This window comes from Passer montanus, unplaced genomic scaffold (assembly GCF_014805655.1).
Source record: "Passer montanus isolate IOZ18808 unplaced genomic scaffold, ASM1480565v1 scaffold40, whole genome shotgun sequence".
NCBI classification, from domain to species: Eukaryota; Metazoa; Chordata; class Aves; order Passeriformes; family Passeridae; genus Passer; species Passer montanus.
Window position 1 is genome coordinate 6,287,400 of NW_024368819.1, and position 23,706 is coordinate 6,311,105.

Below are 23,706 nucleotides of genomic sequence, written 5' to 3' on the forward strand. Positions count from 1 at the left end.
ATAGTGACTGGAAGTTAAGACAAAACCAAAAGTTATATTGATACACAAGACATACAAATCAGCTAATAGGAGCAGCTAATAGTTGGAAGGGCTAATAATTTAAAGGGCTTTAGATTAAATATTAAGCAAGATTTATGACACAAAGACCAAAGATAGCCACAAATATTTTCAAGTTCAAAATATGCAAAACTGAGGAAAATGTCCCTGGTTCAGTGATCATTTGATCATTATTCTCACATTGTTTTTCTTCCTTTGCAAGTTAAAGGTACAGATGTATTTTGACAGGAGCCAGTTTTCCAAATCAAGCTACTGAGCTCTACTCACAGCTCTAAAGAAGGGAACGAAAAATCACATGAAAACCATTCCCATTTGCTGCAAGGAAAACACCTATTTGCAGCATTGATTTTATTTGAGCCACACCCCATAATCATTACTGTGGCACAGTAGTTTGCTTCCAGTAACCAGAATGCGTTACTTTTAATCTGCTTGGCAAAAAAGTCTCAGTTAAGTATAAGATTGTTGCATAATTGTTTTACAATCAAACACACTCGCTAACAGAGAAACCTTCTTAACAGCAAAGGTTCTGAATGCCACTATGTTGTGAGTGACACGACAGCAACATATCAAACCAAGCTTTAACCATACAAATGTATTTTTGTGAAACTGACAACACACTGATATGCTTTCCAAGAAAAGCTGTGCTCCTTCAGCCCCACTAAGCCCCTGGAAAGACATTCTTCTGATAGTTTCCTAACATCTCGTGAAATAACTGTTTGATGATAAATAGTATAAGTTCCAATAGTTACAGAAAAAAAAAGCAAAACAAACCAAAAAGCCAAACAAAACCTGAAAACGCCACTTTGGAAGAGAACAGACCATATTGCAACACAGCAACAAGTAACATTAAAACTCCTCATTAAAGCCCTCCCCACCTATGCATTCAAACACTGAAAGGTCATATATGTTTTTAAACTAGAAAAATAAATTTTTAAAATGCTTAAATTTTTAAAATGGTTTGAAATGGTGGCTTACTGTCTGCTTTTCAACTGAGCTGACAGCACCAGTACAGCTTAGAGGCAATTTTTTTTGAAAAGCAGTGCCTTGAAAGCAAGACAATGATTTCCACACACATGGAATTTGCCTAAATCACTGTCTCTTTTTGCTGCACTGACATACAGGAGCATAAACATATTCCAGCAGCAGTCCAAAAAAACCCAAATTTCATGACAAGTTAATTAAAAGTTTACTTTACCTCATGGAGTGTGCACAAGTTGCTGGGATTGTGAGAGGGAAGTGTACATTGACATTCTCAAAAGGAATGTGCCTTACAAGAGAATATGGATAACTGATCTGCATGAACTCTTTATAAGTCTACAGGGAAGAACATGAATAAGTTGATGCCTAATAGGGTACACTGTGCTTCCTTGCAGCAAGTCTCTTGTTGAAAACACTGTGCAAAAGGCATCTCAGAATCCACCCCAAAGAACTCACAATGTAAAAGTTACTTTCCTGATTCTCCCTGGAGCCACCTTGTGCTAGCAATCCTAAGACAAGCACACCATGAGTTCACTACACACTAGAAGTCTATACTGAAGGGGTGCAGTCATCAGCATAACCTGCACACAGAACACCAGTTTTTTATCTCCCTGACACAAAGCAATGAGCCCAAGAACTGCTGGAAAAATCTCACCTCCAACCACTAGAGTTAAATTTTGCAGTCTGTGAACAGTAACACACACTGCTAATACAAGCTCAAACAGCTCTGTCACTGGGCTCTAGGAGACCAGAGCCAGAAGCTCACAACTCACAGACCAAAGCTCTGACACACCAGGTGGCAATCCAAGGTTGTATCTCTGTGCAAGATTTGGCACCAAAATGGCTGGAAAGCTGCCCTACAAAAAGTGGGGGTCCTTCTGGATGAGTTGAACACATGCCAGCAGCACATCCTCACATGAAGAATGCCAATCTCATACTGGGTAGCAGCATAGTCATACAGCTCAAGGGAGTGATTACTGCCTCCACCATGCACTCGTGAAACCGCACCTCAAACACTGTGACCAGTTTTGGACTCCCCAGATCAAGACAACAGCACAGTGGAGCAAGGCCAGTAGAGGGCCACCAAGACTGTCAGAGACTGGACTCACAACAAAGAGGAGAAAGATTTCTCAGTTCTTAAAAAAAAAAAAAAAAAAAAAAAAAAAAAAAGAATAGCTCAAGGGGATGATACTGATATCTACAACTGCCTCTTTGAGAATCTGTAGAGGAGGATGAGCCAGACTTCTCAGAGGAATACAGCAAAAAGACACAGATAACAAATGTGCAACAATGGAAACTTCACCTATAAAAGGAGAATACTTTTTTCCTCGAATGTGCAACAATGGAAACTTCACCTATAAAAGGAGAATACTTTTTTTTTTTCCCCCCTCAGGGTAGTCAAACACTGCAATGGAAGCCTGCAAACACTGGAGATCTCCAACCTTGCAATCTTGGAAGTATTCAAAGCTCAACCACACAAAACCCAGAGCAATGTCCTGTAAGTGATCCTGCTATAAACAAAAGGTTGGACCCAATTGCTTCATACTCCCAACCTAAGTTTTATCCCTGCTGTTCTTAAAAAAAGTTTCCTTAAAAAAAAATAGTCAAGTTCTTTTTGGACAGAAGTTCAATACAAAACCCAGAGCAATGTCCTGTAAGTGATCCTGCTATAAACAAAAGGTTGGACCCGACTGCTTCATACTTCCAACCTAAGTTTTATCTCTGCTGTTCTTAAAAAAGTTTCCTTAAAAAAATAGTCAAGGTCTTTTTGGACAGAAGTTCAACATTATCAAGAACTTCCATAAATTATTTTCAAACAGACTTCACACTTAAGTTCAAGTGCAGGGCTCTTGTAAATAAAGAGTTTCTCTTGCTCTGTACATCTTTAGTACAAAACTATCATAATGCTGGTGAAAAAGGATGTCCTCCAGATGCTACTTTCACACTAGCTTCAAAAAGCCTGTCTGTAATCTTTTTTAGACCATCACCTGATACGTCATCATATTAACCAATCTTAGAACCAGAAGTTCTAAAAAATAAATCATATGCAGTCAAAGATACAAAAAAAGAACTGGTATACAAGAGAGGAAATAGACAAAAGAACAGTCTCTCATACTTTACAGTGATCCTCAGACCACAGGAGTTTGCACAACAGAAAGTCAATAATCTCTAGAGATTTTAAATATATGTATGTAAACATTTAACTTACAATTATATATTATACCAAGCATGTATTCAATTTTCTGTTATGACTGTCCTACATTGTTGATTTCAGTAGGGTCACAACAGTATGCTCAGTTCTTCTTTCAGGCATGTTTTTTCCAATCTAAATTCACACAGATTTGCCATCAACTAGTTAAAATTAGGAAAAAATGGTTTAAACTGGAAAAAATACTACATCATTGAACAGAAGTCAGAAAACAGCTTTACTGCATCAGCTGATAGGCTTACTAAAATTAGCAGGCAATACATCTGCCTGTCAGAGCACGGGACTAGAGCCAGTGACCCAGGAACACAGGGTTGGAAGGGACCTCTCAGCAGAGATTTCTGGGCACATAAGGCACACCAGTAAGTCCAGCTCTGTCACCTGGAGTCTGTGTGTTCACCACTGCTTTTATGAGCTTTGCTTTTTCCAACGTTAAAGCAGATTTTCACATTTCATCACCACCTGCCTCCAAAGGAGGTTGAAGGAGCAATGCTGCGACACTTCAGTGTGTTACTGAGCTCCAGTTGGTTGATGCTGTACTCTTTCTGGTGATCATTTCCAAAACTGTACTAGAAAGATCCCTTAAAAACAAAGTTCTGCTCACACAGATGGTAAATGCACAAAATCAAGCTGTTGGAGCTATCCTGTTGCCAACAAGTGAGCACACAAGATGTGAAAGGAACACCCAGAGTTACTGGAGAGCTATCACAGGAATTCAGGCCCACAAAGCATGCCTGTTACCGAGATCAGAATTCCCTACAGGTTCCAATAAGAAGCAGATTTTTGTTTCTGAAACACCACTTGTTTTCAATTACAGCCATCTATACCTTCTGCTAACATTTTTCTGAGATGAGACCTTGTACCTGACAGTATATCCATCTTCAGAGCACAGCTATGACAGACCTGCTGAACCCAGGATATTCCAGGAAATTAATCTCTCTCCAGCTTTCCTTCTGTTCAGCACCTTATTCTTCAAAAAAAAGATATCTGGAAAGAAATAAATTAATTCCCTGCTTTCCCAAATATCATTGCCACCATGATCCTAAGAAAGCATGCATGAACATATCTTGATGACTGAAGTTGGAAAAGTTGCATTGCTATATAGAACAGAAAAAAAAATGACAGAAGATGACAAAACAGAAGCTCTGTAGAGGCAAGCCTCCTGTAGGAGCTAAATTAGGTGTTCCAGGTTGGGTTCTGCCCTGGCTCTCACCAGTCCAGTCCTTGACTGCAGAGCAGCAGTGTCCAGATCAGCATACCAACCACACTGACAGTGTGGATGACTCCACTTTCCAGGAGTGGGAAAAGGAAAAGCCATTCCAAAAGTCTGGGAAGCCTCACACAAGATCATAACGTATCCAAAACTGAATTGAAACAGGAACTAGCCTATCTACCCCTCTCAGTGTTAGAGACCTGACCTCAGAAGGATCTTCCATCCCTGTAAATTATCCCAACAGTCATACATGGGATCTACCACTGGCACTCATTTCAACAGCTGTATCTAAGCATCCACCTTCTGTTGCACTTGATATAACAGCTTTGTTTTGTGCAGCCCTTTTCCTTTCCATCTCCAGCTCCTACACCTCGCTTCAGCCAAGGTTGTAGGCTGGCTTCTCAGGACTCCAGAGACCCAGTTTCCCATGCCAATATTAAACTGACTGAAATAGATTCATCTTCACGTGGTCTCAAGGAGTAACAGTTCTACCTGAAAAAGTCACTCTGCAGTTAGGAGAAAATCCTCGGCTGAGAAGGCTCACAAGAACAGCAGACCCCACTGCACATGGAAGCATGCAGAGGCACTTTGGATAGCAGGTAACAGGTGACTGGTTTTGTCAGTCCCAAGTTGCTTCCTCTACATCTGTGATGATGTCTCATGCAAGCAGGTAAAGAGATTTCGGTGAAGCATAAAATGCTTTAGGTATTCTCTAGACATACTTTGAGCATCATAGCCCAACAACTATCATAGTAGCACAGAAAAATATCAACTTTTTTTTTTCCCCAAGAGGAACCCTTTATCCCTGACATTATTCCAGGAATAACGGAAAGTACGCCTTCTCTACAAGCTGCCACAAGCCTTCTGAGTACACTTTTAGAGTGCTTAAAAGATGACAACTTTTTTTTCAGGCAAGAACAAATTAACAAATTACATTCGTTTATCTTTCTTCCCTCCTCCTTTTTTTTTAAAAGTATATTTTACTACCAGATAAGGAAATATTTTTAAAACTTCTTTCTGTCTTTTTTTTTTTTTTTTTTTTTTTTAAAGTATATTTTACTACCCAATTTGGACAACTGGCCTTTATTGCAAGAGAAAGAAAAATTCCTTGAGAATGCTTTTGTGTAGAGGGAGGGAGAAAAAAAAGTATACTCTACAGGAATCAGTACTGATAAGACAGGAATTGTTTGGCCTTTTTGAACTGATTCGATGCACTGCTCTTTATAGTGCCAAGCAGAGACACCAGGTGATGAGTCCAGCTGGTATGGAGAGGGAGGAACAGGAAAAAAGCCTGATGATTTTACTGGAAATTTCCCCTTCATATATTTCCCACTTCAATGAACCTTGCTTCCCTGGTAGGAATGAAACAGGACTCAAGAGTACTAGGAAGTACTAAAACTGGGTAGCAACTTCTCTGTCTTTCAAGACTGTGGATGCATGTGTTCCTAAAGCCCTCCGTGCTCTATCTTCTACCTTTCTCAAAGAACATACTGGCTTACAGCTTAGAACTCCATGGGAATTCAGGTAAATTTCTCTTAGTATTACACAAGACATGTAGGAACCCAGTTGAGGTTGTGGATCCACAGTTAGTACAAAGAATTAGAAGGGTTTAGGAGGAAAAAAACCTTACAAAGGGGTTATGAGACAACAAATAACACTGGGAGTGTCCATCACTGTTCTCAGATGTAGCTTTCGAAAGGAAGTGGCACTTTGTTGTCAGGAGCCTGTGACAACTCAGTGCGGAACTCTATAATGACACACCACCCTTCCACATTCATTTTTACAGTTTTGAACACAGGAAAACACAATTTATCTCCTAGTCCTAATTGTCTTGCTCTGAAGACTAGAAGCAAGACAGACTATACCTTCCATAAAAGCAAAAGCAACCTCTCCAAAAGCAGCACCTCTTACAGGACAGAAACACCTTCTGCCACTGTCTTCACCTGAAAGTGGAAGGACAGCAGTTGCTGAAAACACCTAACACTGTTCACATTCCACTTGACTGCCACCCTCCTGTGCTCCTCCCTCCCCCCATTCAAATGGGGTCTTGAAATAAATTAAGGTCACACACATCAATAAAAACAACAGTACAATTAGAGAGCTTTCAGACTCACATGAAGTATTTAAAACTCAGAGAAATAATATCAAAAGACTGGCTAAGTCACCAGCTACTAATGAAGCAGAGAAAAAATTCTCTAACAAGATGGATGTTTTCTTGCTGCTTATAGCAGTCAGATACAATCCTGAACCTCAAATACAAGCAAGCAGAAGTATTCATTGTAGCACAGACATGCATGCTTCTATTAAAAGAGAAAACATAATGCAAATAGAAGAAACCAGAACAGAACAGGAGCACCAAATCCTACTCTCCTCGGTTACACAGCGTGTCAGAATTCCATGTCAGACTTTGTTCTAGGATAAACTCAAAAGGTCACCAGTGTAAATTAAAAATAATTCCTCCAAAATTAGTACAACAGTATCATTCTAAGGAAAACAGATGTTGACTGATACCATGGGATATTTTGTTCAGGTAAGGAAATCTGGCTCATAAGTAATAACAGTCTAAACATCTACTGAAATCTTACAGTTAAAACAAGAAGCTGTTTTAAAAAATCTGTGACAGTTTCCGAGTATGATTTTTTGAAACCACTTGCAAGGAACAGCATTTTATAAATCTGACATACTGAACTTCTTTGAAAGCAAAGAAAACACTTACTGTGGTTGTGTTTGCTGAGTTAACCCAACAGGAGGCTTCTGCTTGATTGTGAATGCCATCTGAGCCACAGGGCCAACCTTTGGTGGGACCTGCACCTTCTGAGAGAAGCTCTGCTGGGCAGCCTGCTGGGGTATGGGCCACGGGGGAACAACGGGGCTCCGGCCGCCAGGGGAAGATGTGTCTTGCACGACTGTATCCTCACAGGAGCTACCTTTTGTTCCTGGTTTACACACACAAAGCTGAGGTCGCAGGCACATCCCTCCATTTTGGCACGGTGGAGCACAGTTCGCTAAGAAAAGACATTTTAAAAAATACCTGTGAAACAAAGCACGAAGGAAAATGCAAACCCTCCCCACAACAAAAAAGGGCATTAATTGATTAATTCTTAATATTAACTGGAGTAGGAGAGAGCAACACTGCTAAGCTCCACAAAAGATAATATACAAGTTGGTACAGCTTTTACTGATTTCTAGCACATCAGACATGTGAACAACTTCAAGAACTGAGATGCTGGATTTAAAAAATAGGAAATGCACTACTTAACTTGAGAAATATAGCATTATTTCAAATCTTCCTCCTTTCTGCTCAGCACACCTTCTCCTCATACTTTAAAACCCAAACTGCATCTGATGAAACAATACTACACAGATATAGAATTCTACTACTGATCTGGGCTGGGATTCATTTTACTATTTTAAAATCAGATGCTGCATAGGTACCCAGAATGAATCCCTACAGACACGTTATAGATCACCAAAACACTGCAGAGAAGAGTGACACAATTCACCCCTTCCCCCTCTAAAACCCAAATGGCATTCCCTGCAGTACCCCCACTGTAAGGACACAGGAGATGGGAACTGCTGCCACAAAGACACTGCTTACACCTAGGAAGAAACAGACAGGCACTTGTGATTATCCCCGACCAGCTTCTATAGATTCTTTGTATCATCAGTGAAAAGGGATCAGATTCTTTAAAATACACTTTGCCTTCAGAGAGGATTAATGACACTGCTTTACACAGCTCTGTCTAGTGACTACAGAGGGAGTCTGAATAACCAGCCTAGACCCAACACCCAGGTCATGCAGCACCAACTCCACTATGAATGAACAAGAAACTTGGAGGAGCACCAAATCCCACCCAAAACAATGGAAGGAGGGAGGAAGAAAAGCAAAAGCAACTGCTGATTATATATACATAATACTGCAAAGGTATGTCTATCTCGAGGATTTATTTATTTATTATTTATGCTGAAATTTGCATCACAGAAAGATGGCAAAACAAATTAATTATCTTATCTAATATAATATTAAAAGAAAGCAAAAAAATTTCTTCATTATTCACATTGAAGATGGTATACAATGAAGCATGTATAAGAAAAAAACATGGCTGAGCTACTTAGTTCCTACAAAGTGTATTTTTAACATTGTTAATGATATTTTAACACCAACAAACGAAAATAGGTGAGATAATATCTTGAACTATAACATGGGGTACTGAACCATACTCAGATCCAACTGAACTATTATTAAAAAAAAATCTGCCCACAGCCCTGGTCCAAATAGATTACTTGACATTTCAATCAAGTTCTAATATGTTCTTCTATACATAAAAATAAATACACAAGAATACATATGAATTAACTCATTAGGATGGGACTGTGTTAGTTTGCAGACCTAGTTTATCCACTGGCAGGTATACCATATATACCAGCTACACACAACACCAGAACTGCCCTACAACTTAAACCTGAGTTTTTCCTGGGATTTTTTCACACACATTTTCCCCTCCATGTAAAACTTGCCTTCTTTTCAGTAATACTTAGCTAGGCTACCTTAACTGCATATTATGCACCTCCCTGGCAACACAAAAGTAATAATTTTCCCACTCCTATTTATTTATTTTTGAGACTCTGTCTTGTCTTTGAGTCCTGGAAAACTAAAGATCATTTTCACTGCAAACTTGAGAAGGGATTTGCAACAAGCATATGCTGTAAGAGATATGCCAAATAGTCCTTGTGCCCTATTTATAAAACCTATATTTTGATAGAAACAGTGAAAATTCCTTTATATGCACATGACTGAAATAAATAATATCTTGGAAAATCCATTCAGGAGCCCAAATTCTAGTTAAATTTCAGTAGCCTTGGAGACTCCTGAGACCAGAATAGTGACCCCATCACCTGGGTCATTTGTATGGAATGTGCAAAGATCACAGTAAAGAAGTTGGACCCATTTGAGAGTGCTTCAGAAAAATATCTAAAAAAAAAATTCTTTATTAAAAGCAAGACTTTCAAAAGTCCCATTTTTACATTAAGAAAACATTAATATATTTCTGGAGATTTATGGACATGTGCCTATATTAACCTGTAAGTTTGTCAAGAAAATATTTAAAAATCAATGACAACACAGAAGTAAGCTAAGAAGACCACACCCAAAGTCAGTATGATATAAAACCCATTCTGGTAGGACACTGATGATGGCATGTCTCCTCTCAAAAGCGAAGTAACAATGTATACATACAAAAAAGACAACCCTGGAAAGACTGCAACTCTTTTTCCTGCAGTTAAGAACTAAAGTTCAGAAGCCTACAAAAACTTGAGTTTCTACTGATTAAAGTGAAGTTTGCAGAGAATTTAAAACTATAAAGCTAAAACCAGAACCTGTTTTGAAATTACCTCATATTTTTTGCCCACACAGACTTGAACATTCTTCCTTCACTGACAGTAATGTAAACCCTGAAACACATTACATGTACATGAAGCAAATGCTCTGCAGGACAAACTGCATTACTCAAGCTGGCCTTTAATGAAAGAACCATCAGGAGATCCAGCAACTATGTTATAAGACCAGTGACAGCAGGTAGAAAACCCCATCCATTAAATTTTCACAGCAATGATACTTTTGACTGAAGTCCTTCATTAATGTGGCATAATAGAAGATCACCAAACTGGATAAAAGATCATGTTTTTAGGAAAGCATTAAAATGAATATTTTAATTGACATAATACAGCAGTTTAGTTTCTAAAATGTTCAAGACGGCTGTAGTGTGCCAAATGAATGACCTAATTATTTTGTTTGAAGACAACAATAATGGCCCATAAAACTGAAAACACCAGTATTTTCCATAAAGCTAGGCTTCCAAAACCTGCAGCGTGGAAGCATTAAGTTCAAAACTGAAAAGCAGGCCAACATACTGCTGTTAAAGGCAATTGGCTTCATCCTATTCAATTCAAGGAGGTCATGACTGGAAATTCAAAATGGAGCTTGGCAAAGATGCAAATAATGAGACTAAGCTTAGTGGGTCAGATTAAAGACCCACTTAGTCCAGTGTTTTCCCTCCATTACTAAGGTGGATGCCTAAGGACAGGGTGAGACACAATAACATTTTATACCACTACAGCTTTTAAGAATTAGAGGCCCAGCAACTTCCTGAGCAAGAGTGCTGGTTTTGTGTTTAATAAGTCTCAACAGATTTTTCTGTCAGAGGCTGACTGATCTGCTCTTTGAGCTACCTCACTGCAACACCCAAACCCTGCAGTGCCACGGAAGTCAGCCACGTTGAAAGGCCAGGCAGAGACAATATAGCCAGTCTTCCCTCACTTTCCAGAAGTATGGTTTGTGGTGAGGTTGACCTGGGCTGGATGCCAGGTGTCCACTAAGCTGCTCTATCAGTACTCAGCTAGACAGGGGAAAGAAAATAAGACCAAAAACAACTTCTAAGTTGAGATAAAGCAGTTTACTAAAGCAAAAGTTTGTGTGCACGCAAGTAAAGAGAAAAACAAACAAAAAAAAACCCAACAAAAACCAGGTTTATTGGTGGGGGGAAAGGAATGTTGGGAGAAGTTGCTGGTGCTGTGCCAGTGCTGCTCAGCAGTAGCCAAAGCCCTGGAGTGTTACCAACTCCTTTCTAGGGACCAATGCAAAGCACAGCTCCAGTTCAGCCAGACCCAATACAGTGGGAAAGGCACAAGCATTGTCTTGGGTTGGTTGATGTTTTAAGATACATACAATCTGTATCTACTAAAAATAAAGCCACAGTGACACATTTGCTTTGGAAGTACCTAAGTCACAAAAAGCCCAAAACTGTACCCCAAAATGCTCATCCTTCTTATACATCTTTCCCTAGTCAACTACTGCTCACCACTCTCTCAGACAGACTACAACTGGGTTTGACAAAAGCATATCAGGCCCAGCATGGTTGTATTTGTGACATTCTTTCAGAATAGCAAGGGTAAAATAACATTAATAATAACATTAATGTTAGGTTTATACACACCCTTTCCAAAACATCTTATGTTGGTTTGGGACTAATCTATACATACACACTTTTCAGTCCATGTGCTCATGTCATTACAGTTAAAGTGTACATAAATATTTGCAGAAGAAAGACCTAAAATGAAAGATTTATAATAGTTTCAAAACACATAAATATTTTAAAACTTCTACATATACAGAAGGTAATTTGTTTCAATACATTCCAAATTAAGTATAATTCATATCTGGAATCAGTAAGCATAAAATGCTGTCATTTATGGAAGGCGTTTAGATAAAAATTTATATTTTTCCCTTCAAATGAATCAAAATACAAGTATAACTGACTCCACTTGTCCTAAAAATGTTTGTATTAAAATAATATTAAACTAACACTAATCCTTGGATTAAGATCATTACAATCTCATTCCTATTCTAATCCCTTCTTTTAACCTTCTCAAAAGTAACAACATATTTACAAGTTTATTTCCCTGAGCAGAACAGAAATCCACAAAAATGTATTTTACAGTGAGAAACTCACACTAAGGAAATTTAAATATCCCAAAAGTTTTCTGCACACAAATTTCTAGCCTTTTAGCCTCAGCTCCAACCTTTATGCATTTCCTTTAACAAGCAACTGCTGTTGGTTTGTACATAAATGTCCCCAAACATTTTTCAATGTCAGTCCTGAATTTCTAATACTTCAACACAACTACCATAACAGTGTTGCGAGTCTTATGCTATTTCTAATGCACCCATCCACCAGATTTCTTTCATTTTCCACATGAAACTTACCTTTTTTTTTCTTTTCCTCCTCTTGAGCACACATAATAGTTCAGCACCAGTTTAAACAAATTTCATCACTGTGCACATTGGCACAGTATGCATCAACTTCTCCCACAGGAGTGTGTAAATCCTGTCAGGCACAATACATGCCAGAGGCCAAATAATAGAAAATCCAGCAATTGGAAAGAGGATTTTAAGCATAGAGCTGTTTCAGATTCTAGCACAAAAATGCATCAAGTTTATAGAAAGGGGAGAAACCAACACTATGACATGGATACATCTGTGCTGAGGGCAGTTTTCAAGTTTCTTTACATGCAACATAGGAACACTGTTAAAGGCATAACAAATACTGCCTTCTTGCATGAATGAAAGATTTTTATTCCTCAAGCACAAAAGGAAACCAAACCACAACTCATCTTGGTTGAGTGCACATCCTAAACAAAAAGCTGTGATACAAAGGCACCTTTAACTCCTGCCGGGTTAAAAGACAGAGTGATGATCCCCCACCGATTCCAGAAGAAAAAGCAGTGAAGTGCTTTCCTTGGAAGGCAAAAAGCTGTGGGTTCTGAAAGCAAAAAGCCATATTCCAGTTTGCCTCAAAAAAATCTGAATATGGTGCTGACATCCTGAAGAAGAGCAATGGGTTTTTTTAGAATTTCCTGTTCTCTGAACTACCCTACTACTTAGCTCACCACTTAATTATTCCCTTTTACTCTGAATACCCTTTTAAGTTTCAAGCCATTGTCAGGACTGAGGATGCAACTGGAGTCTAGAAACCCAAAAGTTCACTGAATCTAATGTTTTTCTGGGAACCTAGTTCTCTATCTGGGCATCTGACACCCAAGAGGTTTCAAAAATTGAAAAGTTTACCAGAAATTTATCCAGTAATTCTTAACATTCATTGAGAATTCAGGGGAGAGGAATTTGCAACCAAGGGTGATACAACCTTGTTGTAAAACCATTCTATAAAAAAAAAAAAGTTGAAATTACTTTTGTATAATCCTAAGAAATTACATTAACTGCAGAAAACCTGTGTGACCTCTACACTACTAACAGAGGTAGTATTACAACCATCTGTGTCTTTCTACGCAGGAACTTGTTTTTATCATGACTATATGGTCTTAAGGAATTCTTTCCCTAAATATACTTCAAATGAAAGCATGTGTTGGAATTCTTTGCTGTCCACTTCAAACCATCAGATTCATTCCCACAATGGCAAGTAAACATGACCTCCAGGAAGGGAGGGAAACAAAAAACAATGCTTTTAGCATACATATTTCTTTCAACACACAAAAGAACAGTTTCTCCCTTAACCTAATGGCAACATAATGTACTTTAGTAATATTATATTCTATGTATCTCCATAATATAATCTCTGAATGCCAAGACTCAGCAGAATTGAACAGCAACTGTACTCAAATACTTCAAAAGCTTAACTTCAGCAAAAGGATGCATTATTCTATCAGTGACAAGAATATAACACAGTTTCATACTTGGCATTTTCATTCATGTTGTGTTTACTGGAGTTTATATTATATAAATATTTAAGACTGTACAATCTGAAAGACATTTTAAAGTGTTTAATTACAGGAGATCATAACTACGCATATTCTGACAATACAAACATTTCCCATGCTACAAATCCTTTATCATTCCAGTGCCCACAAATAAAATTGAAAATTGTTCATTACAGAATGGACTAAGCCAAGGAAACCAGCAGATTCACATGTTACACACTGTTTTGCTGCTTGAGTGGTTAACACTCCAGTATGCAATCCTTTTTAATTCTCTGAACATTTCTCAGTACAGTGGCTTACTCATTTTGTTACAAAATACTTCATAATAAATTTGCAGGAAACTGAACAAAGTAAGATAAGCTCAGTAAAAAGGCAACTGGAAATATTTAACTGGATGCAGGATTCAGACAAGTGTTACAAAAAAGAGAAAGGTTAGAGAAAAACCTATTAATTACAGTAGAGTAGCAAAACAGTAAGTACAATAAAGTTTTGCCTAAATTCAACCAATTCTCAATAAGAGTTCACAATTCAGTTGAGCTTCTCTGAAATTCCAGGTCTAAACTGTCATCTAGGGATAATAAAAACCTGATCTCAACTATAAAAACCAAATCTTGCCATAGGACACAAAGCAATTTCCCACATGCAGGGATTACTATCTGCACTTCACAAAAAGAAAAGAACATGCCCAAGCAGACCTATTTTTAGCTCTGTATTTAAATTAACATCTTGCCTTACTAAATGTAAAACACTTCTTCCCCCCTGTGTGCAGTCATAGATGTGGAGAAATGCTGAAGATTTTCTTTCTTTCTTTAGTCAATGCACAGGATCTCTTTTCTAGGTATAAATTAGACTACACAAGTACTGCTGCTTTTAAAGGCAGAACAAAAAGCCACCTAAAGAAAGAAACCCCAAACATCAGTCCAGCAACTAACATATCAGTTACAGAACATGGACTGACTTGGCCACCTGAACCACCAATAACCTGTTAATACCCAGTACTCCAGAGACTGAGCAAGGAGACAGTTTAGGGAGGTGTGTGCCCCTTTTCACCTACCCTCCACAAATCCTACAGCTCCCAGGCAATCCAAGCTTCCTTTAAGGCAGGATGGATCAGTTGGCACAAGCAGCCCTTCGTGGTGAAGGCTGCACTTCTCTCCAAGCCTCACAGAGAGCAGAACCCCACCCCTCGCTACAGCCCTGCTTTTCCCAAGGTTGGGATCTCACTGAACCCATACACAAAGCCACTTTGCAGGACAGGAAGGAGAGAGGAGCATGCCCCCTTCCAGCTCTTCCCTCCTCCATGCTCAGGAAGAGTGGCTGTAAGGAGAGAGGTGTAAGACTACTACTGTGAGCATCAAAGTATCACTCTCTGGCAATACCTCATTTTGTTCCTGCACACTGGGCAGAACCAGGGCAGTGCACGGCTGAGGGATGAACCACGGCTTTCCCTGGCACACACACAGACTTCTACTCCACTTCCAAGTTACACACTGAAAACAAACAGCCAACAAACTGAAAGGGAGGGGAAAAAATAAAACCAAAACACCTCAGTTTTCTGTGTTCCTCCTGATTCTCTATTAAGAAGGGAAGCGTTCAGGAGTTTTTATCCACTGTAGATTTACCACAATTTTACTGCAGGTCCTGCTTCTTTTGTTAACACTAACTGTTGCAATGAGCTGAACAAGTCCACTATCAATCTGCTATCTGCTCCAGTGTGAGAGCACAACATCTTGACAAGTGTCTTTTAAGGTTCTCTTTTTTCTTTTTTTGTTCTGTCTTAATTCTATACACACTTGTAGTATTTGTAAGAAACAGACTATGTACCATTATGAGCTTGTTTCCAGTAAAGTCCCCAGTGTCTCACAAAGAGAAGGCTGGGTAGGTTTCACTTCATACTAATTGTGGACTTAAGTTTCCTCACCAAAATGAGGGAATGGCACATGGCATGGTCACGTGTAGAGCAGGCAGAGGCTAACAACTCCCCCATCTTCTCACAGCTCTTTTACAGCTGGGTCTCACAGGAGGGAGGCTGGCTGCCAACCATGGCCAGGAGACAGACATTGTGCTCAAGGTCTGCATTACTGCTGATTCAGGTCAGCCTCTCCTGAAGCAGCTGTACCATTTGCACTTACAGAGGTTTAGTTTGCATTGTGGGACCATCTTTAGGTGTGTGCACTCCATTCCTTTTAAGATGCAAAGAAAAAATATGTTTAATAAAAGCAAAACTCAAAACATGAGCAGTCCAAGAACACATCTAGCATATTTCAGCTTCATATTGGTATTCATTCCACAAGACCAGACTACACCTTGCCCAAAATAAAACACTAAGGCCTGAAACACACACGTCCTGGGCCTCAGGTCACCAAACCCAAAGGGTTTTGTCTACAACCACCTCCATGCTGCTTGCTAATGTAGACAAAGACTACAAGAATTTAGACCCTGAAGTTCTACCCCCTTCCCAAGGGCAGTAGGGTAAAAAATAAAGCAAAGTAGAATTGCCTCCAAGGCCTAACAAGCCCATTTCCTGTACACGAAATTCAAAAATTTTATTTACATATTACAGTAGCAAGCACAGCAAAGGCAAAACCAACCTTCTCAAAATTTCAGTTTTTCAATTCTGAATTATTTGAAAACCACATCAAAGGACAGATAGATCAAAACGGAGTAATGTATAGGTCAGTCACATGGGGTCAAAGTAGTTTGTCTCTTTAAAATTCAGATATTAAATTTTGATTTAGACATAATTTGAAGGAGATTGATATTGCTTTTACTGAGATGATGGTCCAAGAATGAGAAGAAACAACATTTGGAGACAGTATGTTATAGTTAGGCTTTGTATACACAATGTAAATAAACAGAACTTGGTAAAACTCAAAGCCACAAAACTGATTAAGCACAAGCCTCAGGAACCAGCTGTGACCAGAAAACCACCAAGAAGCACAGCTGCAAACATGTGAAGTACTCGGTTCTGATGAGGAAAAGTACAGCTCTCCTGGATACCCCTTTCTAAGGGCTGAACTGAAGGCAGAAAAAGAGTAGATTCTGAGCAACCCACATTAAAATGTTTAGTGATACAGAGTTTTACACCTAAACTGGAGGACTCCTGTATATTTCTAAGTTTCCAGGTCTGGATTCTAACCTATTCCAGGACAAGACCTATGCATGCAATCTTTCCCTCACCTTCCCCAAGAAATTCAGGAGCACGAGCTGGAAGCAACTTAGGGCATGCTCCATGCAGGTGATCTGGAGCCCCTGGTCACATTGTCAGGTGCCCAGGTCCTGAAGGAGATACAAATCTGTAGCATGCCTACTCAGCTGCAGCAAGAAGTGCAGCTCTGGAAATTTAGGGAGGAGGTGGCTCAAACTGAGCAGCAGTACACAAGCAGAAGCCAAGCCAGAAACTGAACAAAAGGGACCCTTCCTCAGGGCAAGTATTCACACAATTTTCTAGTCTCCTGCCTCTACAGCAGCAAGGATCTACTGTTGTGTATTTTCTTATTCTGAAAACTAAATTAAATGTCTATAACATCTTTATTTAACATTGAGTCAGGCAGTCTTTAAAAAGAGAATTAGCAAGATAATCTTTTAATATTAAGAGAAAGTCAATTCTTTCCTGATTTCTTATTTTCTGATGACCTTCCCAAGGCACCCAAGCACATGACAGCTCATGATCAAACTCCTAGAATTCAGTCCAGTTCCAACACCAAAGAACTAGCCCTGGAATACATGCACGCACACACACACACCACCTTCAGCTAAGACTTAATAGCCTTTTAATCTTACTTGACAGTGATGGCACACCTGGGTTCTACAGCAATTTTCTCTCCCTATAGGAAATTTATTCTGAATGTGTTCCTCCAAAATCCACTTTCTCACCTCTTTTCTCTATGAGCCTTTCTTACACCTTTGCAGCAAGGAACTCATGCCATTAAAACCTGCTAGCTCTCTCCTTCCCATTTTTTTAACCCTCCACTTTACATTGAGATCACTCACAAACTGCTATTAATACTCCAGACAAAACATATTATGCATTTTACAAGGGGTTTACTACTACAACAAGGTGGTTCTTCTCATTTAGCTTTTCAAGATATCAGATTCTCCATACAATACATTATTTTCTCTTACATTCCCATAGGTCCTTGTACCATTAAGCAAACAAAACCAGAACAAGCAGAAGAGCATATTCTGTAGAAGTAGTTTTAACTAACAGAAATTCAGTAGTAAGTAACGAAGTAGGAGACAACAGCTTTCAACAGGATAAACACATATTTGGGTGGTGGGAACTCCTGATTTTCAGCACAGACCTTCCTGACAGTTGTTATAACTTGTCCAAGTCCACATTTAACTTATGGTTTAATTTCCGTAAATGAAATAATAAAAACCCCACACTCTAAGCTTTACTTGCCTTACAGACATGTTACAGAGCTAATTAATGTTTCTATAGAGCTCTGTTATGCAACAAGTACTAACAAAGCATGGTGTCTCCAGCCTTGGTGGTATCTCATTACTGCACTTGCACAGATTATAACCTATGATAAGTACGACTAAAAGACAATCCTTGTCCTAAACGCTTTCACGTGCTTCTGACTTTCCAAGATGTTTACTGTTGTGGTTTAATTTTTCCCATCTTTGTCTTTACCAAAAGGTGGATGTTCTGAAAGCTTCAGAAAGGTTGGTTTTGATTGTTGGGCATCATATGCCCAGCATAAAGCAAATCTGAATACTTCTAATGCTGAGTGTTATCATTTCATCTTTTTAATTAGAATGATGCAGCTCTTAATAATTTAAGTCACTCTGAGTTTGAAAAAAGTTCTCAAAACTTTACAATGTAAAACTGAAATCTTAGGGACAGAGGTGGGAAAACCCTACATGCATAAATTGGATATGGTAGGCACTCTCATACAGTTCACAGGAAGACAGAAGCTCACCTTCTGAGGACTGTCAGGCTTCCAAAAGAACCAACAAATGTAAACACAACAGGCAGTTCAGCTTCGGACTAAAGTTTAAATAAAAGGAATTGCAAAGTTCCCTTGCCTCCTCCATACAGATGCTGCCCTCTGACCTGCACAGAAACTTTACAAACCCCCACTGTTGCTGCTGCTGAGGGAGAAGCGATGTGGCTGTCACTGCTGCCAGCCAGCCTGCCACCTGCCCGGACAGAAGCCACCCAAGGGACAGCAGCCACAGCCTCACACGTGAGAAAGCGGGGCTGGCAAACACCACCCAGCCTGGCAAAGGGAAGGAAGGCAGCCTGGCTGCAAGACCAGACCTCCACCCTTCACCCCCTCTTTCTGAGGGTTCCAGGCAGGCTTATTCACACAGGTGCAGCAGAGCAGAAACACATGCTGCTCCTTCCAGCCTGGGATTACACCTGAGCTAATAAACCTCGCTGATCAGAGCTGGCTCTCAGCACTCTGGTTCTGGAAGCGGGATGCAGACAAATGGAAGTTGGCTCTGGAAAGAGCCAGTATGGGTCTGGGGTTTATTAACTCAGGCTTTGCACCATGCAAAAGAATAAAATCTGGCCCTAGAGACTAAATAGCTTATTAAAGTGATACTGAGCCTGAACTAATAAACCCTGACAGAATCAAATCGACTTTGCATCAAGTCAGCTCAGGTGTGCCAGCATCTGTGGCACAGTTAATCCACTGCTGCAATAAGGCACTCAAAACCAACAGAGCCTGCTATCTGAATTTGAAAAACTCACAATTTTACAAATTTGTGAGGAAACAAAGTGGTTAACTGTTGTTCAGTTATAGATTTTCTTTTCTTCTGAAAGGAACATCAGGAGCTTCCAGAAAAGGTGATATCTGGCTTTTATGACTGTGAGCTGAATCAAGTCAATGCTATCTCATGGTTTGCCTAAGTTACAAAACAGACAACTTCAGTACATTCAGTGCTTCCCTTGGCCTGCCAAGAGAGGGGTGAAACTGAGAAGATCCAAGCCAAGCGTATTCTACAAGTGCTAGGAGAAATTAGAGTAGCATCACAGCAGGGAATAAAAATATTTAATGCCAAGGAGAGCCTAATATGAGAGGCACAAAATTAGAAAATCCCCCCACCCTTCTATTAACTTTGTCTCTGCTACTCCATTCCTCCAGTAACGGTATAAACTAGTCAAGTAATTAATGGATTTAAATTAAATTCTACACAGCTATCACATAAAAATCCAATTGTCTGACTTGGTCCTTAGTGAAGACTCTAAAAATTTTACGGAATCAAAAAGAAAAGCTAAGTGATAATCAGAGAAGTGAAAAAGACAAAGGACAAAAAGGACAAAAAGCAAAGAAAATGACCACATTTACAAACAAAAAAGTTGCCTGGAAATGAAAGTTACTAGAAGACAGAGAAAAAGACATGAAGAAAAAAACCAAAACATTGTTTGGGTTTTGTTCAAAATAGTGAAAATAAAATTGGTTGACAATAGCACAGTTCAAATACACTTTTCACTTAATGTCCAGAAATTACTACAAGTTTTGTTTTTATTAGTCTTTAAGCTAAGGTAGGCTTTTATTAAGCTCTCCAGTCAGCCCCAAAATACCACTGTAAGCTGAAGGAAAACATTCTAGCACTTGTAAGGTGTTAAACAAACGTGACTAACCCACCACAGCAGCATGTATTTGAAAATGCTAATTTAGAAGAATATCTTAAATACATGTCTAAATTAGTAGGGAAATGGTGAAGTTTTGTCCTTAACTACTGTCATAAAGTCTTTGCTTCTTAGCAAGAGGTCCATGCAGGTCAAAGGTACTTGACCTTAGTCAGGATTACAAAAGTGATTGCTCCCTATTGTGAAAAATCCCACAGAGGGACAAAAGCCACTGGAAAAATAAAAAAAATTTTGAAAGCATTGTTTACTCCAACTCTCTCAGGAACAGCAATCTGTCCTGCTGAACTGCAGCAATGTTCTCAGATCTGCCCAATCTCACAAGAGTTTCCTGAAGACGTACACCCTTCCAGTCTTTCCTGACCTTGTGACATCACTCCAGTTTAGCCACTTGCAATCATTCTGAGTCTTGCCTAAAGCAGCAGAAATTCCTCTGCTTTCCCATTAGAAAGAACAACTGGAGCATAGCAGGATTGGCTCAGTGTCATTTTATGCACCTATTTTGTGTTTCTAGTTATCCTAGTAAAGGTACATCACTCTACCATTACCAAACCCACTTCTTTCACGTTGTTCAGTGCTTCAAAAATTCCATGTGCTGAGCACAGGATCATTCATGTGTTGTATTCGTAAAGGGACAGGGTGGGTAGATGGCTATTCCTTGCTTCCCACCTGTGCTCCTCTTGTATATCCATTACCCTGTTAAGCCCCCCATCCTAAAGACTCCTAAAACACAAGAACTGATGGGGAGGGGATGCTCACACATCCAAAGCCTCCACAAAGCTCTCTCCAAAAATGTCATTATCTGTGCTACAAACAAATGCAAGAGACACCCGCTATTCACCTTTCAGCAAAGGTGAAGGTTAGGAAGGAGGGATTTAAGGACGGGAAGAGTGTTAGACCTGTCCTGTTAGATCCATTTAAGGATGGAAAGCGTGTTCTGTAGCTGTTCTGTAGCTCAGCCAGCACCTCTCTGCCCACCGACGATCCCAGCACCCACCACCTCGCCAGGTGCCAGCCTGGTCCCCTCGGGTGCCACCACACGTCCCTCCCCGCCCGCAGGGCTACTCACGTTTGATGCACCGCTGGGAGCCCGTGGCTTTGCTCCAGCCGTGGCAGCACTGCCCCCCGCACACATTGACCCTGCGGGAACAGCAAACAAGGACCAGTGTCCGGCGGGGCACCCCCGCTCCCCATCCCGGGCCGTGCCGCGGGGCGGGCGCTGGGCCGGGAAGACAAAAGGCGCGAAGAACGAAACCTCCCGACGGGACTCGACGCCTCCTGCGGGGCGCGGGGCGGCGCGGACTCCCGTGACGGGGGGAGCTCGGCCTCACGTACCGGAGGGCCCCGGGGCCGGGCAGGTAACGCCGCGGAGCCCCCGGAGCCCGGTTCAGCCCCCCGCCCTCTCCCCCCTCCCGCGGCAGGGATGCCGGTGCGGCCGGGAGCTGCGGTGCCGGAGCGGGGGCGGTGCGGGACGGGAGGGCGCCTTACCCCGGCAGCGGCGGCAGCTGGTGCTTCTGGCGGAGGGGCAGGGCGGCGCTGCTGTTGCCGTGGGGGCCCGGCGGCGCCTTGAGCCGCGGGCTGAAGCGGGCCGGCTTGGCGAAGGAGGAGGCGTGAGCGGCGGAGTTGGGGTGGAGCGGGCCGGCGGGGCCCAAGCGGAGCTGCACGGCGGCGCTGCCCGGCTTGCTCATCCGCCGGCTCCGCTCCGGGGGGCCGCCGCCGTAGCGCGTGTTCAGCTGCACATTGAACGTGCGCTGCTGCTGCTGCTCCCCCCCGAGGAGGGTCGGGCGCTGCTGCCGGCTACCAGAGGAGCTCCCCCGGCCGGGCTGCAGGACGTACGTGATCCTCCTTAGCCTGCCCTTTTCGGAAGCTGCGAGCCCTGGTGACAAAAGCGCACAGGCAGCGAGGAGGAGGAGGAGGAAGCCCCGTCGGATGCGACCCATTTCCACAGCGGGAGCCCCTACAGCCGGCGAGCTTCGCGGAGCCGCGGTGCAAGGGTTCCTTGGTTCCGCCGCGGGACGCGTGTGCGTGCGACCTGCGCCCGGGGCGCGGATCCCTCCTCCGCTCGCTGCCCCCCAACCTGCTCCGGGCGGGGCAGAGCAGGAAAAAAGCCTCAGGATCCTCCCGCCCGCCCCCCAAACTGTTAGCAAAGTTCAGCAAACGCTTCGCCCCGCAGAGCAGGAAAACATCGTTGGAAGAAAGGAAGCGGCGGGTGCGAGCCGAGCTGCGAGCCGGAGCGGGAAGGGAGGAGGAGCAGCAGGGGAAGGGTGTTTGCTGCAGGGGGGTGGTCGCAATGGAGAGCAGATGTCTCGGTTGCCGGAGCTGCCAGGGGTCTGCCCGCGTGTGTAAGGCACGGCCGCGGAGCCGGCGGTCCCGCAGCCCCTCTTTAAGAGTTTCTCCGCGAGTGAGCGTGTGCGGGGGGCGGGCGGCGGTGCCCCTGCCCGGTGCCGGCCCGCGCAGCCAATCTGGGCCCCTGACGTCAGGGGCGGCCCGGCCGGACCAGGTGACCGCGGGCCCGGGCCGGGGGCGGCGGGCCCGGAGCCTCGGGAGTACCTGTCGGAGCCTGCCGCTGCGCCTTGCCCTCTGCCCGAGCTGCTGGGGCAGCGTGCTCCGGCAACAGCGGGACCTTTCTGCTGTACTTCAGTGCAGGTGAGGCTTTAAAGCCACAAAAGCGAAATATACCTGCTTCGGGGCTCGGGGGAAGCGCTTTACACGCCTTTAGGGTAAGCGCATCGCTCCGTCTCAGTCCGATGAGAGCCGGAGGTTGCTCTTTGCAGGATTAGGAGGGACTGCATTGTTCCTTGTTTTTCTTTATGTTCGCAAAGCAGTTATGTATTAGTAAAGAATGAGATACAAACCACAATTGTATACTTGTAATTAATGTATAAGCAAAACTGCCCACGTTTTTCTCCAATGTGTCTTAACTAACCTCACCCTTTAGCACTGTAAACAAAAAAACAAAGTTCACAAAATAACCCGAAGGTACATCTTTTAAAATACTCAGAAGCTGATGTGTCCGAGTTCTTTCCAAGAAACTTTGTGGAGGATCAGTTTGCAAATCCAATAGATTGGAATTCAGGTCCTCCTCCCAGGGTTCTCCTCTGCTCTTTTCCAAAGCTTTAAGGACACTGACCCCGGCTCCAAACTGACGAGATTTTGCTCTTAAATGCTCTTGGCACAGCTACAGAGCCAGCAAGGGGAGCAGGAGGGTTTTAGGTTGACTCAATTCTAGGCAAAAGCCAGTGTTCAGAGCACAACACTCCCTTCCTCTAGTTCTCATCTATTTAAAACTGCTCAAAAATAAATAGATGTTTTAAATAGATGAGAGTTTGGAGCTTGCTATAGTCACAGTGTAAGGGATCCACATCAATGTTAAAG

At 41.9% G+C, this 23,706-nt stretch overlaps 1 protein-coding gene across 7 annotated transcripts in view; it reads right to left on the reverse strand.

Moving 5' to 3' along the window:
- LTBP1 (latent transforming growth factor beta binding protein 1) overlaps nucleotides 1-22,766 on the reverse strand; it is a 187,177-nt gene extending 164,411 nt beyond the window's left edge. For all 7 annotated transcript variants that reach the window (XM_039719007.1, XM_039719008.1, XM_039719006.1 and 4 more), the window contains exons 1-3: nucleotides 21,820-22,766; nucleotides 21,401-21,471; nucleotides 7,171-7,459 (exon numbers count right to left, since the gene is read on the reverse strand). In XM_039719007.1, the coding sequence (XP_039574941.1) occupies nucleotides 7,171-7,459; nucleotides 21,401-21,471; nucleotides 21,820-22,271 (812 nt within the window). In that variant the 5' untranslated portion in view covers nucleotides 22,272-22,766. The remainder of the gene's footprint in view (nucleotides 1-7,170; nucleotides 7,460-21,400; nucleotides 21,472-21,819) is intronic.
- Nucleotides 22,767-23,706: the final 940 nt, after the last annotated feature.